At 46.7% G+C, this 18,585-nt stretch overlaps 1 protein-coding gene across 1 annotated transcript in view; it reads right to left on the bottom strand.

The window, feature by feature from the left end:
* The window catches only part of OSBP2 (oxysterol binding protein 2), a 178,418-nt gene extending 165,672 nt beyond the window's left edge, over nt 1–12,746 (bottom strand). Inside the window, exon 1 of the mRNA XM_047762157.1 lies at nt 12,094–12,746. Coding sequence (XP_047618113.1) covers nt 12,094–12,746 — 653 coding nt within the window. The remainder of the gene's footprint in view (nt 1–12,093) is intronic.
* Nucleotides 12,747–18,585: the final 5,839 nt, after the last annotated feature.

The following is an 18,585-nucleotide window of genomic DNA, read 5'->3' as shown; positions in this document are numbered from 1 at the left end:
AAAAAGAGGGGTGGGGGAAGAAATGGCTTACTCAAGGGCTGGGAGAAGACAAGAAGAGCCTGGAACATCTTTTCAAGCCAGACTTGGTAAGCTATAAATACCATAAGGCTCCTGTCCAGAGGACCCCAGAGCCAAATGAAGATAACCCCACTAAACAAAGATAAGGCAGAATGATATAAGTATCATTAAGGGCAATGTGGCAGCAGGTTGGCACAGCATTTATTCTGCCTTTCCTGTGTGAACGGTATCCCTGAATAACCAGAGTATAAATGAGGGTAAGTTTCTCTTTATAGAATTATTCCTGCTATTAAGTGAAGAAGAAGTGGTAGAACTGGGTTAATCTAGACTGATTGTTACCACCCGCTAACATTACAGACAGGAAGCCACCAGATATTATAAGTTCCTGATGGAAGAGCACGTAACCACCTAACCAAGTTTCTAGATCCATCTACCAAAATAAGGAACTACAGAAAATATAGGAACACGTTAACCTACACCGAGAGGATGCAATGAGCAAAACCCAGGTTGAGGGATATTCTACTGGTAAACCCTATTTAGGTCCTGCTACAAACAAATGTATCAAAAAACCATTTACAACATTTGAGACGACTGAAACTTTGAACATTGACTGGATGTTTGATGATGATGATGATGATGATAATAATAATCCTTAGGAATTACTGCTAATTTGTTTTACAATGGTATTATGGATATGGTTTTTTTTAATCTTTGTCCCTTAGAAATACATACCGAAACACTTATAGGTGATATGTGAATCTGGGATTCACTTCAAAGTAGTGTGAGATAAAGGCACTAAGATGAAATAAGACTGGCCAGGAAGTTAATAATTATTGAAACTGGGTAATGGGTACATGGGGGGGGCTGTCATTATACTACGTCTAATCTTATATATGTTTAAAATTCTTCATAAAAAGAGTTTTAAGTGTAAATGAATACAGTGAGCTCTCAATATCATTACATGTCCTTGGCTCAGATAAACCTCAGAAAGGAGTTGAAAACTTGGGACATGTCTAACCCCCCATGGTCACTCCATTCTCCCAGCGATTGAGTGACTTCCCCCGGTCTACTGCAATAATCCAGGCTGCATATTGGGTCTTTATAACACATAAAAAGATTAACATTACAAAGTGCATCTTCTATTTAAAAAAAAAAAAAAGCTTCACTGAAATTTGAGAATCTACAAGTACAAGGGGCAATGCCCAGGATCCCAGGGAGAAGACATAGCCCCATGCTCTGGTGGGAAGGGGATGGACCAACACCCAGGTAACAGGGCTACATGGCCAACTGACACAATGCACAACAGGCCATCAGACAATGGATGATTCTGCCATCCCAGCTCATTGTGGGGGAATCCAGGCAGGGCCAGGCTGAGATGACCTGGAATTAGATGTCCTGCTAGGACATCTGCAGCAATGAGAGGGTTCTCCTTCCTGGGCGGGGCTGGGGGACGGGGAAGAACAGAGATCTGGAGGGTAGAGTAAAAGGCAGGTGGTTTGCAGAGGGAGGATAGGTAAGTTAGGGGGAAGAAGAGTCAAGGCTACAGGAAGGACAAGGGGGGACTCACCTGGGAAGGGCAGTGAGCCCAGGGAAGCCACACACGATATTTTAGGAAGACAGCACCTATGGCTGCTCCACAGGACAACACAATCTGGCAGGTCCCTCGCAAGCTCAGCAGTGCCATCTGCCCCCTTCTTGGTTTAGGCAGCAGCCCAGCAATGCAGATCAAATGGTGTGAGTCAAGATTGTTAAATCGGCATTTGACGAACAGAGCTGTGGCTGAACATGTGATGAGGTGCCAGGAGGAGTGAAGCTAAGTGATCAGAACTCTGAGAAATCTTAAACATGGAAGCAGACTCGGAGAAGAGCTGCTCGTAAAAGAAAAAAGCACACAGCACCCAGCCTGACACTATAACTCACTGACAATTTGCTTCGTGTGTGTGACTATGAAGGGAACCTCTTAAAGCCACATCTGTTGGTGACACCTGGCATGTGACCCACCACACACTCAGCTACCGATTTCAATTTAGTTCAGGGGTGTTTCTTACCATCTCCTCCTCCCCACATGTCAGTATCCAGAGTAGTTGTCCAGGAAGCAGCCCATTCCCTCTGTATTTCTTTCCCCCTGGGATAAGCAGATATTGATCCTGATCTAAGGAACCTCACATCCTTTTCACAAGCCTGTCTTTCTTGATTGACATAGTTTGCCAACCACATGCAGAAAACTACAGGAGGTGCGAAAGCCGCAGGCATGAATACCCAGCCTCTAGCAGCCCCCATGGCACTTCCCCACAACCTTCTGGCCCCTTACTGACCAGCCAGGACAGATGCAGGCTTCTCTCCTCTCCCACCCAGGGGTTTGATGATGGTATGTCTGCTTGTCCCCAGCACTGCCTTGTACATTGTTCACCCTCAATAAATGATACAATAAAAGTTGCTGTTTGCCTGCCATTACAATGTTCCAGACAGCTTGCCAGGTCCTGGTCTTGGATAAACAAAAGGTTCAAGAGCCAACAACGGCTGAAGAACTCACACCAGACATCCCACCAAAGGCAGACAGAGAAAGGAGGTCCATGTGGCAAGTTCTCCCTACTCACATGCCAAACCCAAGCCACTGAAGGGCCTCAGGGAAGGCCTATCTCAGAAGCAATCAAGGGCCAACCATGTGGCCAGAGGCTCCAGAGCAAAGGCTCTCAGCCCACAGAGCAGCAGACCATGAGGTGCGTGAGACACCCTGCAAGCCTGGCAGGGAACAGAAGACCCTCTCCACTCAGATCCAAGGGCAAACACTCACTCTCTCTGAACCAGAGAGTGCTGGTCCTGATGCCACTGACATCCCTGAAGGTAGGAAGGAGGTCAGACTCGTGCAGAAAAGAATTAACACTGCAGGACCACTGAGAACGCTCTTCATTGAAAGGCCTGCATCAAAGGTTGGTGCTAGGAGTGTGGATCTGGGATTCCCTAACTGGAAGGGTGGCTGACTGCCCCCAAACTGCTTGTGCAAACAATGTGGTCCAGGCTGCACCCTTGCTTTCCTTCTGGGAGCCTGGACTCTGCGAATGTGCCAGGAAGAGGGCACCCACACAATCAGCTCCCAGTCAGATCGCTGGGCCCTAAGTGTCTAACCAGCAATCCCGCTTGGCAACCATTCACACATGTGTCACAACTGGCTGCTGGAGGGATTAGCATGTCCTGTGTGACTGCCCTGGGAAAGGAGCCTGTGCCTCACTTCCCCAGACTTCTCCCCACACCCCCTTCCTGTTCTGACTGTCCTTGGGTTGTTGGGGGCCATGTGGGTATTTCCCATGAGAGAAACATAGCATGGGGAACTGCTAACACAGGGGGTGAAACTGTTGAAAGAGACCCCTGGAGAAGATGAGGCAAACCAGGGCCCTTGGGGTGAGGAGCTGTAAGCACCCCCAGGATCCTGTCCAGGGCAGAAGCTGGAGGCTGGGGCACCAGGTTAGCAGAAGGCAGACCCAAGCCACAATGAGGAGCTAGGGATGGGGAGGAGGGACAAGAGGAAAGAGGCAGGGCTCGGCAGGTCCATCTTAGGTGGGATGAGGGAAGCAGGAGGCACAAATGCAACTCAGAGGTTTTCAGCTATTCATAGGAAGAGGACGGTCAGGAGGAGGAGCAGGTTTTGTGGAGAAATTATCATTCATGTCACTAGACCTTGATAAGAATCCTGGTGTCCCAAACATGCTGCTAGTCCACTCAAGGGTTCTTTACAATACTCTAGTGCTGAATGTTAGGGTAACAGATTATAAACCAATGTTTACACATTATCAATCTGTGCATTTCTTTTCAGCCCCCTGATGGTCTCATACTATAGAGAAGCACTGGGTACTATCTCAAATTAAAGCCGAAGCCAATATAATAAGGCCACCTCCTGGGGTGAAGACCCCAGTAGTTTAACCTAAAGACTTGCACCTTCAACTTCATGGTTCCAGGGACTCTTAGCAACTGGATGGTCTTTTCCATCTCCATCCTTCAAGCATCACCTAAACTGACACCAAAGATGTTGTTATATCCTGGTGCCCAGTTTCCACAAGAGTTTGCCATGGAGAGTTGGCCTCGCTGAAGGATTAGCCTTGCTCCATCCTAGAGGCAGAGATGTCTTGGCACTTGGCCTCCATCCCAAGTTGGGCCCAGCTCACTGTATGTTCTGTGGGCTTCCTCAACCAGATGACTTTCAAAGCTGGCTTGCACTTGACAGTAGCCTTCTTTTTCAAGACTAATTTCTTTGAGCCCTTCCTTGTTAACTGCTTCTTCATCCCTACCCATGGATCAGTCTAAATAATAATAAATTAAAACAAAACATTTTTTTTCATGATTTGTTTAAAATCATTTCCTGGGAAGAAGATGTCATTTATAATGTCACCAAAGAGGCAACTTGTGTACAACAAAACAGAATTGTGTTTAGTCAAATCAATTTTGTCATTAACGTGGATAAAGTTTATATTTGGAACACTCTCTTTATAAGGACTTGCTGGGGGCAATGCCTTTGAAAATTCTACATCATTTATGAATTCTTCCCTAATTTCATGCAATTACATGCTCCCTGTGAGATGAGAACTGGGGATGAAATTTTTAAAACAGGAACTAACAACCCCCCACCAAAAGGAGTACAAAACCATATTCCTCTTGTTGGTATTCCAAAAAATAAATGATTAAGAGTGCCAGGGAGTTCCCACTGTGGCTCAGTGGAAACAAATCTGACTGGTATTCATGAGGACACAGGTTTGATCCCTGGCCTCACTCAGTGGATTAAGGACCTGGTGTTGCTGTGAGCTGTGGTGTAGGTCACAGATGTGGCTAGGACCTGGCATTGCTATGGCTGTGTTGTAGGCCAGCGGCTACAGCTCTGATTCAGCTTCTAACCTGAGAACCTCCATATGCCGCGGATGCAGCCCCCCTGCCCACCCAAAAAAAGAGTGCCGGGCAATGGAATAAGAACCTCGTCTCCTATTTATTTGTATTCCTAGCACGTTGCTGGAAAAAAGTAAAACCCTGCTAACAATTCATCCAGACCTTCCAGAAATACTTTCTATATGTGACAACATTTACAAAGAGCCTCTTTTTAGTCTTAATAATATGAATGTTACTAAGCCTGGCTGTTGGCACTATGTACTTTCTTCCTTAGAATAAACTTGAGCAATCGAATGAGCTTTTTCAGCAAAATCTAGGGTGGAAGCAGTCGAGGAAGCCAACCTTAATGGGAAATTCAAATCCAAACCTCCACTGATTTTCCCTTAAAGTAAAAATAATGGGAACTGAAACAGAGGTCAAGACTACAATGCAAAACGCATTTGATTGGCAAAATGAATGTTCACAATACCAGAGATCTACAAAAAATCTCTTATTTGTTGCCAGTGGGAATATAAATTTGCACAAGTGCTTTGAGAAAGAGTTTGAACTCAGTGATTTCACCCAAGAGGAACTCCCATATGTGTACAAGAATTTTTGTAGTCACCCATCAAGAGGAGCACACGCAAGTAAAAAGTGGTGCATTCACTTCCTGGGCTGTTATAAAGCAGTCAAAGTAGTCTTCCCCCAAATCATATGTTGTACAATATCCTTTTTTTTATAAAGTAAAAAGTGGTTGAAATGAAAAATACATTTTTTAAAAAACTGTATGTAGGAGACAGGATTAAGATGGCGGAATAGAAGGACTGGAGCTCAACTTCTCTCCTAAAAACAACAAAATTCACAACTAAAGGCTGAGCAATCTCCACCCAAATGGACTGGAAACCTTAAAAAAGATACCCTACTCCAGAAGAAAAAGAGGAGGCCACATCAAGAGGTAGGAGGGGCGATTTCATGATATAAACAACCCCATACCTCCCAGGTGGGAAGCTCCACAGACTGAAAACTAACTGATTCTCAGAGACTCACCTACAGGAGTGAGAGTTCTGAGCCCCACACCAAACCCTCACGTGCGGGGATCTGGCACTGGGAGAAAGAGCCCCTGGAGCATCTGGCATTGAAGGCCAGTGGGGCTTGTGCGCAGGAGCTCCACAGGACTGGGGGAAACGGAGACCCCATTCTTAAAAGGCGCACACGGACTTTCACATGCACTGGGTCCCAGGGCAGAGCGAGGTCTCCATAGGAATCTGGGTCAAACCTGACTGCAGTTCTTGGAGGACATCCTGGGAAAACAGGGGTGAATGTGGCTTGTTGTGAGGGAGGGACATTGAAAGCAAAGCTCTCGGGAATATTCAGCAGCTGCCTTGCTCTGGAGGTGGCCATTTGGGGAAAATCTGGCCCCACCCATCAGTCAGCTGCTGAGAAGCCCCAGGGCAAACAACAGTCCAGGTGGGATCACAGCCCTGCCCCTCCTCAGTAAACAGGCTACCTAAAGACCCCTCAGGCACACAGCTGCCTCTAATCCCATCCAGAGACTAAGCCCCACCCACCAGAGGGATAAGAATCAGCTCCTCCTACCAGTGGGCAGGCATCAGCCCCTCCCATCAGGAAGCCTACAGCAAGCCCCCATACTGACTTCAGCCACAAGGCGGGCAGACACCAGAAGGAAGAGAGGCTATAACTCTATTATCTATAAAAAGGTCACCACACCAAAAACCTATAAAAATGAAAAGACAGAGAACTATAACTCAGATGAGGGAGAAAGGAAAAGCCCCAGAGAAACAGCTAAGTGATCAGGAGATTCTCAGCATCCAGGAAAAAGACTTTAGATTGTTGATGCTAAAGATGATGCAAGACATTGGAAATAAACTAGAGGCAAAGATGGATAACTTACAGGAAACACTGACCAAAGAGATACAAGATACAAAACTTAAACAAGAGATGCAAAATACAATAACTGAAATAAAAAACTCACTAGAAGCAGCTAACAGCAGAATACAGGAGGCAGAAGAAACAATAAGCAAGGTGGAGGACAGATGAGTGGAAAGTACGGATGCAGAACAGAAAAGAGAAAAAAGATTGAAAGCAAATGAAGAGTCTCTCAGGGAACTCTGGGACAACGTTAAATGCACCACCATCCATATTATATGGGTGCCAGAAGGAGAAGAGAGAGAGAGGGGACAGAAAAAACATTCCAAGAGATAACAGCTCAAAACTTCCCTAACATGGGAAAGGAACCGCTCACTCGAATCCAGCAAGCACAACGAGTACCATATAAAATAAACCCAAGGAGGAATACACCAAGACACATATTAATCAAACTGACCAAAATTAAAGACAAAGAGAAAATCTTGAAAGCAGCTAGGGAAAAGAAACAAGTAACATACAAGGGAACCCCAATAAGGTTATCCGCAGATTTTTCAGCAGAAACTCTGCAGGCCAGAAGGGAGTGGCATGATACACTTAATGTGATGAAAGGAAAAAACCTCCAACCAAGATTACTCTACCCAGCAAGGCTCTCATTCACATTGGAAGGAGAAATCAAAACCTTCACAGATAAGCAAAAGCTAAGAGAATTCAGCAACACTAAACCAGCTTTACAACAAATACTAAAGGATCTTCTCTAGGCAGAAAAGAAAAGACAGCAACAGGAAACAAAAATTCCACAAATGACAAGGCTCACCAGTAAAGGTATATAAACAGTAAAGATACATATACAGTAAAGATACAAAATCATCCATGCACAATTATACCACCAAAATCCAAAATCATGAGAAGAGGTGGGTACAAATGCAGGACACTGGAGATGAACTTGCCATTAAGAGAACAACAACTTAAAACAATCTCATATACATATAGACTCTTACATCAAAACTTCAGAATAACTGCAAACCAAAAATCTACAATTGATACACAAACAAGGAATCTCTGAAGAAGAAATATATCTCATAGTAAATAAGTGCATAATCCACCATGAAGGGGGTCATTTGACATCATTCTTGGAATGCCGAAGTCTCCTTAGATCTGATTCTGATTTCCTCTCCATCAAAGAATTTATGATAATTATAATTAAATAACGCAACTGTACAATTAAATAATACAATTGTATTATTAATAACCATTTCTCTCCATGGTACAATGTAAGGTCTATAATGTCTTGTTTATCACATCACCTGGAATGGTGTAATGCCTATATTGAAGAATCAATAAGATGTAACAAATCGTGAGGACATATTTATGTAGTTACACTGTTTTTAAGTCAATTTATGCAATATATATTTTACTTATTTTCAGAGGGTGTATTATTTTTGTTATTCTTACCAGTTGTTATTCTTTTTATTATGCTATGTAAAATATTTAATGGTATATAAGGCTTTCTTTATAAATTTTAGTTGCATAATATAACAACTTTAATATAATGCTAATTTTTAAAGAAAAATTGAAATGTAATAAATACTAAATAGTAAGGATGAAAGCCATACAAAATGGGATAAAGTATAGAATAAATTTCCTATTTGTCTCAGCATGTTTTCCATTCCACTTCTCCAGAGGGAGTCATTTAATCTGTTTCTTAAGATCCATGATATAATAATCTGTGTGAATATAATTGCATTTAAATGTATGTATTTTATTCTGCAAAAAATAAAATTTCAGAATTAAAAAAAACTGCATGTAGATAAAACTAAATAAAAAGTAAAGAAAGTGGATGGTGACCAGGATTTGGGGTGAGGTTTATCCTGGAGGTGGGCAGGCTGGAGGGTGGGGTCAGGGAGGGAGTACAAGAAATATGTGCCCACTTTCTCCAAACACATTTCTCCAAACACCAGGCTTAATTTAGGTAAAAAAAAAAAATTAGAGAGTGGTCTTTCCAAAAGGGAAACTAGCAAGAGAACTGGCTCTGATTCCTTCCCCACCAGCCATGCCACCCCAGTGAGTAAAGCTGACTGTACCTGGCCCCTGAGGAAAGGAGATCATGAATAAAAATTCTCTCACTCTGTTTTTAGCTCACAAGTGCCTGAATTTGCCTCTGTGCCTGCTACCCACACTTAGAGAACTACTGAGAGTGGGGACCTGGAGGGCTGGAAGGACATGATGCAAGTATGGCACTGGGTGCAGACCAAGCCCTGGATCACCAGCCCTGCCCTGCTGGAACTGTGAGCAAAGGACTGGAGGTACTCAGCCCTTGAGCCCAGCAGGGAGGATGGCCGGGCCTGGTCTGTAAGGCAGGATTCAGACCAGGAGGAGGGACAGGAAAGCAGTGTTAAATTTCCGAAGTGCTGGGAAGCCCCAGGAGGAGCAGACCAAAGTGTCTTTGAGAAGGCGGGCTGGACAGCAGATAAGTGGTGATTCTGGCTCCACCTCAGAAGGGACTTTCTGTGCACAAAGACTGACTTTCAACCATAGCCAGCAAGCTGGCCACCTCGGGAAAAGACACTGAAGCTGTTTCATTTGGCCTCAGTTTCCTTCCCTGTAAAATGGGAATGAGGACATCTCTGTGTCTGGCCTCACATGGGGCTAAAGGAGGGGGGAGGGCTAGACAAACATCAGGGATCATTCGTCCCATCCAGGTGATTCAAGCAACATTTCTGCCCACCTTGGAATCTGGAAATGTCCAAAAATGAAACTACAGAGCTGGACTGTGCAAGCACACAGACAAGAAAACTTGTCCCCAGCTCCTCCCCCCTAAACCAGTATTTCTCCCTACAATCTTATCAGCAAGAAACAAGGATTTTTCTATCTTTCTTTCTTTTTTTCTTTTTTTTTTGTCTTTTTAGGGCCACGCCAGCAGCATATGGAGGTTCCCAGGCTAGGGGTCTAATCGGAGCTATAGCTGCCAGCCACAGCCACAGCCACAGCAATGCCAGATCCAAGCTGCATCTGTGACCTACACCACAGCCCATGGCAACGCTGGATCCTTAGCCCACTGAGCGAGGCCAGGGATCGAACCCACTACCTCATGGTTCCTAGTCAGATTCGTTAACCACTGAGCCACAATGGGAACTCCAAGAAGGACTTTTTTTAATTACCCAGAGAATCTAAACATTTGAGATTGCCTTGAAATGCCAACTGTCTATACATAGTTATTATAAGAAAAAAGACGGGACATTTTTGCTCTTCCAGTCAAAACAAAAATGCATGAGGTCAGATTTTATTTCCACTAGGCCTTCCTGCATGTAAGACCCTAGATTCACAAACACTTTCTTGACCCCCGCAGGTCAGTAGTACCTGGTAAAACACAAATAATTCAGAAATACTGAACTCAAGGATGAGTGGGCATTAGGACACACATCTGGGACAGAAAACCCAGAAATATACCTATGCACCTATGGTCAGTTAATCTACAACAAAGTAGGCAAGAATATACAACGGAGGAAAGACAGTATCTTCAAAAAGCGTGCTGGGGAAAACAGGACAGGTACATGTAAAAGAGTGAAATTAGAACATTCTCTAACACCTTACACAAAAATAAACACAGAAGGGATTAAAGATCTAAATGTAAAGCCAGATACTAGGACACATATCTGGGACAAGCACAGAGCAAAAGGCCCAGGTCAGACTCTCTCTCACCTGCCCACCTGGCCCAGAGATTCTGGACAAGCCACATCTCTCTGTCAAAACTCAGAGCTCCTCATCTGTACAAGAGGACAATCCTGGAACCCACTTCACAGTGTGGCTGTGAGGATGAAATAAATGAATGCAACATAAAACAGCAAGTGTGGTCCACAGTGGATGTGCCCTATGTGTTATGTCCCTTGTCCACAAGCAGACAGAGTGACACATACTCATAACAAATCACTGAGGATCCCTATCACTGCATGCCTTGATGAAATGTTTACATATCTGACAGAGTATGGGAAGTGAGATAAAAACACCATTTCGAAAAGGATCTCTTTTTGCTCAGTTGCCTCGCTCTAAGAACACTATGTTCTGTGATCCATGTGATGCAGCTGAGTGGACTGAGGGGCAACAAGACACCACATGAGATGGACACATTAGAAACACAGGTCAGCTTTCTCTCTTGCCAGGAATCAATGACAGTGACCCTGCTTTGAGTGGGAACTACCATTTAAGTTCAGTGGAGCTCCCAAATTCTCAGGGACATCACCGACTCAACCATCCTCTAGAAGCCGTGTTCCAAAAAGGCTAGGAAGGACCATATAAGTGCTCTGGTGGGTGACCTGAAGGAATACTGTCCAACTGAGTGAAGAGAGCAAGGTGACCTGAGTTTGCAAAGAGCAAGGCAGGGCCCTCCTGCTTGCAATGACAATGGAGCCCTGCTTCTCAGACTGCAGCCCAGAACAGCATCACCTGGGAACTTATTAGAAATGCTGAATCTCAGGTCCCTCCTAGACTCACCACAGAAGAAACTCGGCAGGGTGGCTGAACACTTGAAGTTTCCACAAGCCCTTTAGGGAATTCTGATGCTTGCTTAGGTTTGGGAATCAAAGGAACAAAGTGATCTGAGATCTCAAAGTTTAAACCAACCACACCCAGGAAACACACCAAGGCAGCCTTTAGTATCTTTCCCCCTTTCAGTCAATCTCAGGGGAATACAGTGTTAGCTATCTCACCACTGGACTTCAATTTTTAATCCCACACTGCTTCTAGAATAAGAAAGGCCAGGGTGGGGGGCTTCCTGGTTCTCCATAGAATACCAAAATGGGCTCCTGAGGGCAGGAACTATGTCTGATACATCTGTGAGACTGCTGTGCCCAACCTAAAGCCAGCAACCAGCAGGCATCAGGAAAATCGAGAAATAGTCTGACCAACTGAGGAGGGAACTGGAGCCTCCACGAGTGGGACCCAAGGGATGACAAGGTTACTATCCCCCTCAGTTCTAATACAACAATCTTACCTCCTGAATCAAGGACTTGAGGGGCTGACTCTGGTTAGTTGGCCCAGGTCCCACAATTACCAAAACCAGAGGGGTCCTGAGGCCTCAAATCACTCCCTCACTCCAACCTCCCTGCTCACTCCCTAGACTCAAGCTTGCCAGAGGTCACATCCACAGGGAACTCCCCTGTCAGATGTCAGGGCCCCAGCCCTTGAAGGTTGGTCAGAGGTATTATTTCTCCTACTAGACTATGTGTTCCCAAACGTCCCTAGGCTACCGGTGGTGTCCTCTAACCATGGATGCCCTCTGTCCCCATCACTGCAGCATCATAACCCTCCAAACTCAGACTCCATACCCTGACACTTCCATACCTGTAGTAAGAGAGGAGGCCATTGCCGAGCACGAACCAACGGCGCTGGTAGCCCTTCAGGTAGTTGGTCCACTTGAGAAGCCAGCCTTTGAAGCTGTCCAGAGGTAGTAAGACCACCGGGACAGTGGAAGTTGTGCCACTCCCTGGCATTGGAGCCCCAAGATTTGTCTTCGTCTGTCCTGGTCGTGGGGGCTTTGATGCCGGCAACAACCCTGACTCGAGTTTGTTCAAGGGCACGCTCCCCGATACTGGCCCCAGTGCCGGCACCTGCTCGGATGGGGTCTTGGTGAAGGGCCCAGCCCCTGGGCTTGAGCCCAACTCTGGCCCGGGCCCTGATCCTGTCCCCAACCCGGGCAGCAGTTCTAATTCCTGTTTGAACCCTGGCCTCGGTACAGACATCTTGGACTCAGGCTCCGATCTTGGCATCCGCTCAGAAACTGGCTCCGACACCTGTTCTGACATCAGCTCCCGCCTGGGCCGGGGCACTAGCTGGGGCTGAGGCTTGGGCTCCGGCCCGGGGCCGGGCGTGGAAGCGCTCATGTTCGGCGCCGCCGTGTGGCAGGACAGGCAGGGGACAACCGTGAAGAGAGAGGAGAGCCCGCGGGAGCGGCCGCTGAAGCCGCCGCCTCGGCACAGAGCGGCCGCTTTCCCCATAGAGCCCGCAGACCCGAGCGCGGCCGAGTCGGGGGCGCGGGGGAGGGGGGGGAGAAGCGAGGGGTGGAGGCTTGGGGCGGGGCCGGGGGCGCTGTCGCGAGAGCGCGTCGGGGGCGCGCTCGCGTCCCTCCCGGCAGGTGCACCTGGTGCCGCCTGCGCCCGCTAGCTCTCGTTCCCCTCTGCGCGCGAGGGACTGAACTTGGACCTCGACCCTCGCTTGCGTCGCCAGCTCCCGGATCCGGGTCTAGCCCTTGGAAGACGCCCTAGAAATACTCGTGGGCGAGATCTTGACGAGCGAGCGAGCGCCGCGGAAGGGATGGCGCGCTTTAGACCACCATTCCTGCCTGCGCCCCAACCGGTGCCAGGCGCTGGGCGAACAATGATGAATGCGGAGCCGGCTCCCAGCGCAGCTCTGCCCGCTGCCCCGCGCCGGCGCTCCCCGAAACCCAGAGAATGCTCCCGAAGCACAGGGACCCAGCCGAGTGACGTTAAAAGCTGGGGAGGACGCCCAACGCCCCCCAAGGGGTCCATCACCTGTCTGTGGGTCCTTCCCGCTGCCACCAGGCTCAGAGGCCCGAAGTCACCACGCCTCCACCTCCTGGGTCAGCTGGCCTCGGCTTCATCCAGGACACTTCGCTGCAAGTGGCAACATGGTTCAGGCTCTCTAAAGGAATATAGAAAGAGTTTAGTTAAGCGGAGCTTCTTAGTACAAAGGAACACATCTAAAAGCGAAGTTCTTAACTTGGAGCTCCTGGACATCCTGACTTAATCTCGGCTGGCGGCCTGTAAAACTTCTGTGGAGTTTTACCTGTTTGCATTTTTCCCGGGAGAAGGTCCCTAGTTTTCATGAGAGTCCCAGTGGGATCTGTGTTCCCAGAAAGGTTAAACATCACTGATTTTAAAGAATCTATCCTAAAGGGAAGGTCGATTGTTACCACGAATACTAGGAAATGCAGGCTGAAAGGATGGGTATTGGGCTTCCGCCCCCGAATGGTTGTTTCAGCTGCAGATTTTTGTAAGTTCTGGAGTGCAGAGACCTGCCCATCTTGGTATGTCCCATATACCAAAGATGGTCCTCAAACTTGAATGTGCTGATTCAAGGGAAAGCGATTTGGAGGGGGGAAGTGGGTAGAGGAGAAATGTGCAAGTGGGGAATTCAGCTGGGGCTTGCTTTTCATTTATACCATTTGAACCTCTTGAATGTTTTAACTGGGTGTCGGTTTCACCTATTCAAAACTAATAATTGTTTCAAATCACCCCAGGGAAGGTTATTAGAAATTCAGTTTTTTCCAGCCCTGTCTCCCTGGGATTCTGAGTCAAACAAAAGGTCTGAGGGGGAATCCAGGAGCATGCATTTTAATGAGTTCCCCAGGGATGTCTAATGTGGGTGGATTGTGGACCACATTTTGATGGACAGTGATATGGAGGGAAAATCTTGGGCTTTGAGAGTCAGAGCCACTAGGGAAATCCCAGCTCTATCACACCCTAGCTGCCGGACCTTCAGTCACCTCACTGAGCTTCCTCTTACTCATCAGTAAAATGAGGATAATAATCCCTACCTCCAGGTTGAGAGTAAAAAAAATCATGTATGTCAAGCTCATTTGGCATGGTAGGTGCTCAGTATATATTCCCTAGTTATTTAACTAGAGGGTGTTCTGTGAAATGTTTGACGAAACAAATTAAACAGAGACCTGAGCAGTCTTGTCAACACCATGTTTTTCATGCTGTGAATTTAAGCATCTTGTGTGGGGTATGCAAGTTCCATTTAGCCACAGCTCCCACTGCTGCCTATTATCCTAAAGCTAAGTACACTGACCTCCCTGTGATTCTGTGATCACGCCAAGGGGTGAAAACAAAAGTTCCTTTAAAATATTTAACTGGCTTCTAAAACTTTAAAATTATAATACATGCATTATTTAGAACTGAGGTATATAAGGTGTATAATGAAAGAACTCCCCTCTTCCTCCTCTCTGGAGCAGTATGTGGATAGTTTCCACATATCTTTCCAGAAATGTTCTAGGAGAGCAGGTCCTTAGGATGGAGTTTATGATCTTCATAAATTACATGTAAATTTAAATGTAAGTGCCAATTTGTGTGTTCCATAGGTTTCATCATAATCTTAAAGGGGTCCGTGATCCGTCTACATTAAGAACCACTGACTTTGAGACTTTTCATTCAGGGTATTTGACAAGCACCCATGTTTGCCTCCCATCTTTCTTGAGACCCAAAGAGACCCTACTGAAACAAAAGTATAAAAATCTCAAATAGGGGAGTTCCTGTTGTGGTGCAGTGGTTAACGAATCCAACTAGGAACCATGAGGTTGTGGGTTCCATCCCTGGCCTTGCTCAGTGGGTTAGGGATCCAGCGTTGCCGTGAGCTGTGGTGCAGGTCATAGACTCGACTCGGATCCCACGTTGCTGTGGCTCTGGCACAGGCTGGCGTCTACAGCTCCGACTGGACTCCTAGCCTGGGAATCTCCATATGCTGCGGGAAGCAGCCCTAGAAAAGGCAAAATAAATAAATAAATATCTCAAATAGTACTAAGCATTTGACAGCAAAGAGAAGTAAAAAAAGATTTTATTTAACAAATGTTCATTGAATTCATATCATATGCCAAATCTTCTTCTAGGCCCTGATAAATATCTCATGGTATTTATCATGATGATAGAGCAGTGAAAGAAATCTGACTAAAATTTCTGCCATCCTGAAGTTTACATTCTAATAAAAGAAGGCAGGGGGGAAAAAAATCATTTAGAGGGTGGCAGAGGCCATGGAGACAAAGAGAACAGTTAAGAGGGCTTAAAAACACCATGTTGGGGGTGTTTCAATTTTTAAAAAAGATGGATCACTGATGAATGAGAAATTTCAACAAGTGCTTAGAATATGGGAAGAAGGAGAGAGCACTTGATGAGCAAAACAGGTGGAAGCAGTGGCTGAGAACATTCTCTTAGCCAACTAAAGAGGAGGTGGGAGCCAGTTGGCTTGAAAGAACCCAGGGAGGCTTTAGGCTCAAAGTCAACAGGTTATGGCAGAGAGTAGGAGGGGGAACAAAATGGGGGATTTTATTCTTCAAACTGGTTGGCGAGCCCATGGTGTCTTGTATTTTCGTATGCCTTCCACATGTTTTATGACATCCTTTTGTGTCTGCTCAGTATATAATAAACATAGCCTCACATACACCCTGGGGGAGGGGTGGGGGGATAGCTGCTCCAACCCACTGTCCTACCTCTCTCTTCACTGAAGTTTGCAAAGTGCAGGTAACATTTCTCCCAGGCAGAAAACAATGTGTCTCTTCTCTAGAGAAAATGAATTAAATATCTGAGGTCAGCAAGGGCTTGCAGAGTGGATATTGGGACCACAAAATAGAGCCCTCCTGACTCTGCTATGTGTGATCTGCCCCACACACAGCTTCCAGCCAGATATCTCATTCAGCAAAGGGGCCAGAGGTAAGCCAGACCTAGCTGCATAATAGCAGAGGAAACATACTGATTCATTTTACAAGGCACTTGCTAAGGGACATAGAGCCAGAAAGCAGTCGACTTGGGATTTGAACTGAGGCCTTCCTTCCAAATTGTGCTCCGTGCTGCCCTGCCTCCCTCTTAGCTTTTGCCTCTCTTTTCCTGGGTAAAATGAGACATAAACCAGCATCTACTTTTGAATCTGTGGCCACAAGCTGACCTGGATTTTTCTGGCTTTGCTCATAGCAGGAGTTGCTCCCATCCACTCAACAGATATGTATGGAGCATCATGTGTGTAAAGGTCTGTGCTGCATCTCAGGCTTGAGAATGGAAAGAAGTGCAGAGATCTGTCACCAGCACATGTACTATCCTCCACTCAAAAAACAAACAAACAAAAAACAGTTGGAGGTAGGAGAGCTGAAGCCCAGAGAAAGGTTACTGTGGGAGGCCGGGATCCAGGTCAAGGCTCGCTTCTGGCTTGGCCCCCTCAGCCCTCAGAGTCCTGCAGAGCTCCCAAGTCAGCAGTTGGGCCAGGCCCTGAACTGTAATACCCAGGTAACACTTCTTGCCCCACCAAGGGGCTGCGCTGGGAAGCATCCGTTGTCATCCTCTTGTTTGTAATAGGGGTCCTCAGGAATGAAGTGATTTGGCCTCCCTCCCAGATCCTGGCACACAGATCCAGCTGGAGGCACAAGCAGATCCAGCTGGGCGTGCAAGCATCTGCTGACCCCTTGTGGTCACTGTGGCCCAGCCTTGGTTACACGGCTGGGACATTCTGCCCTGGTGACCTCACTTCTCAAAGCGTTTTCCCACCACTTACCTCATGGGATCCTCCCTAAAACCCCAGGAGGCGAGGGGAGCCAGATTCCCACCCCCACTTTACAAAGTGGCAGCACCCTGGGATCCAGTCCCAAATCCACCCATTCCTTATCTGACCTTGGCAAGTCAATTCCCCACTCCCTGCCTCTGCTATCTGCCAGCGAAATAGAAGCACCCCGCACGAGGCAGCTCTGAGGTTGTTCCAGCTCCCCAAACTCTCAAAGCAGACAGGTGACTTGCCCAAGGTCAGAGTGAGTCAGGGCAGAGGCACTCCTGGTCAGCAGGTCACCTCACTTCCCCACACTGATCAGGTAAAGTGAGAGGTGTCATAGCAAACAAAAAAATACCAGTTCCTCCACCTCTATGTTGGACAGATGGATAGGTGAGTGGATGGGTAGGTAGAAGAGTTAATGATCCAGCCACAGGGGCAGCCAAAAAAAAAAAGCCCCCCAAAACCCCAGAAGTTCCCTCCTTCTACTCCAGGTCATGGAGAAATTCTGGAGAGGCAAGGAACAAGGTCCACTGTGCACCAGCAATTTTTTAAATTGGCCAGGTTTTCCAAGTACCCTAAAGGAGCGATATGCATCTGGTGATGGGGAGGAGGAAAAGAAGTGTGCCTTCAGCAAGAATTAAAGGTCTTCTCAGACACACTTGATCCCATTAAAAGAGTATCATTTAACTGCCATCAGCATTGTCCCCTGCCATTAGCACTATTCTTCAGACACAGAGGATATTCCACAAATATTTCCTGAGGATGAAACTGAAAACATCTTTTCAAAGGCAATGGTCAGGACTCCCATGTCCTGTTCACCCACTTCCTTGGTGGGCACCTGCCTCGTCGTCCATATGTCCCTAACATAGCCTAACTCCCCCTAACACCCAATCCATCCCAGAATGGGTGACAAGTTCTCCTCAGTCACCTGGTAGAAGAGGGACCAGGAGTTTAGTCCAGCTCTCTGTTAAAGAGCTGACCTTGAGTAACTGATGTTGCAGCTATGGCTCCACAGCACCATCTGTGAGCTCATGCTCCTGAGGGCTCTAAGTCCCCAGCCTCTACTTCCAACTGCACCAATAAAGATTGGGCGCTTATCTCACAGAGGTTAGGAGATGGTCTTTAGAGGGAGACAGGCCTGAGGTGGGCTTTGTCACTTACAAGCTGTCCAACCTTAGACAGGATTCTTAATCTTCCCCACCCACCTGACTCCCAGGAGTCTCCCAGTCCATTGTGCCTCAGCATGAGAATGCAAAGACCCTCATCCAGGGGAGAAGGGTATATGTGGCTGGAGGCTAGATTGGGGTGATTCTCAGAGAGGCTGCATCAGGTTAAGAGCTAGGAAGTGAAGAGTTGAGGACAATTTGGAAAAAGAGGTGCTGGGACTGCTGTGTGGGCCCTCTGAAGATGGCACAATCCCCAAAGCCTTTCTTTCCCCTTTTTAGGTACAGTGCTAAGGAAAAAGACTGTTGAAACAAATATACCAAATATAAGAAACACATCCAGGAGTTCCTGTCGTGGCGCAGTGGTTAACGAATCCGACTAGGAACCATGAGGTTGCGGGTTCAG

The sequence above is a fragment of the Phacochoerus africanus genome, chromosome 15, assembly GCF_016906955.1.
Source record: "Phacochoerus africanus isolate WHEZ1 chromosome 15, ROS_Pafr_v1, whole genome shotgun sequence".
NCBI classification, from domain to species: Eukaryota; Metazoa; Chordata; class Mammalia; order Artiodactyla; family Suidae; genus Phacochoerus; species Phacochoerus africanus.
Note: the sequence above shows the minus strand (reverse complement) of the source record. Positions and strands in the feature narration are given on the sequence as shown.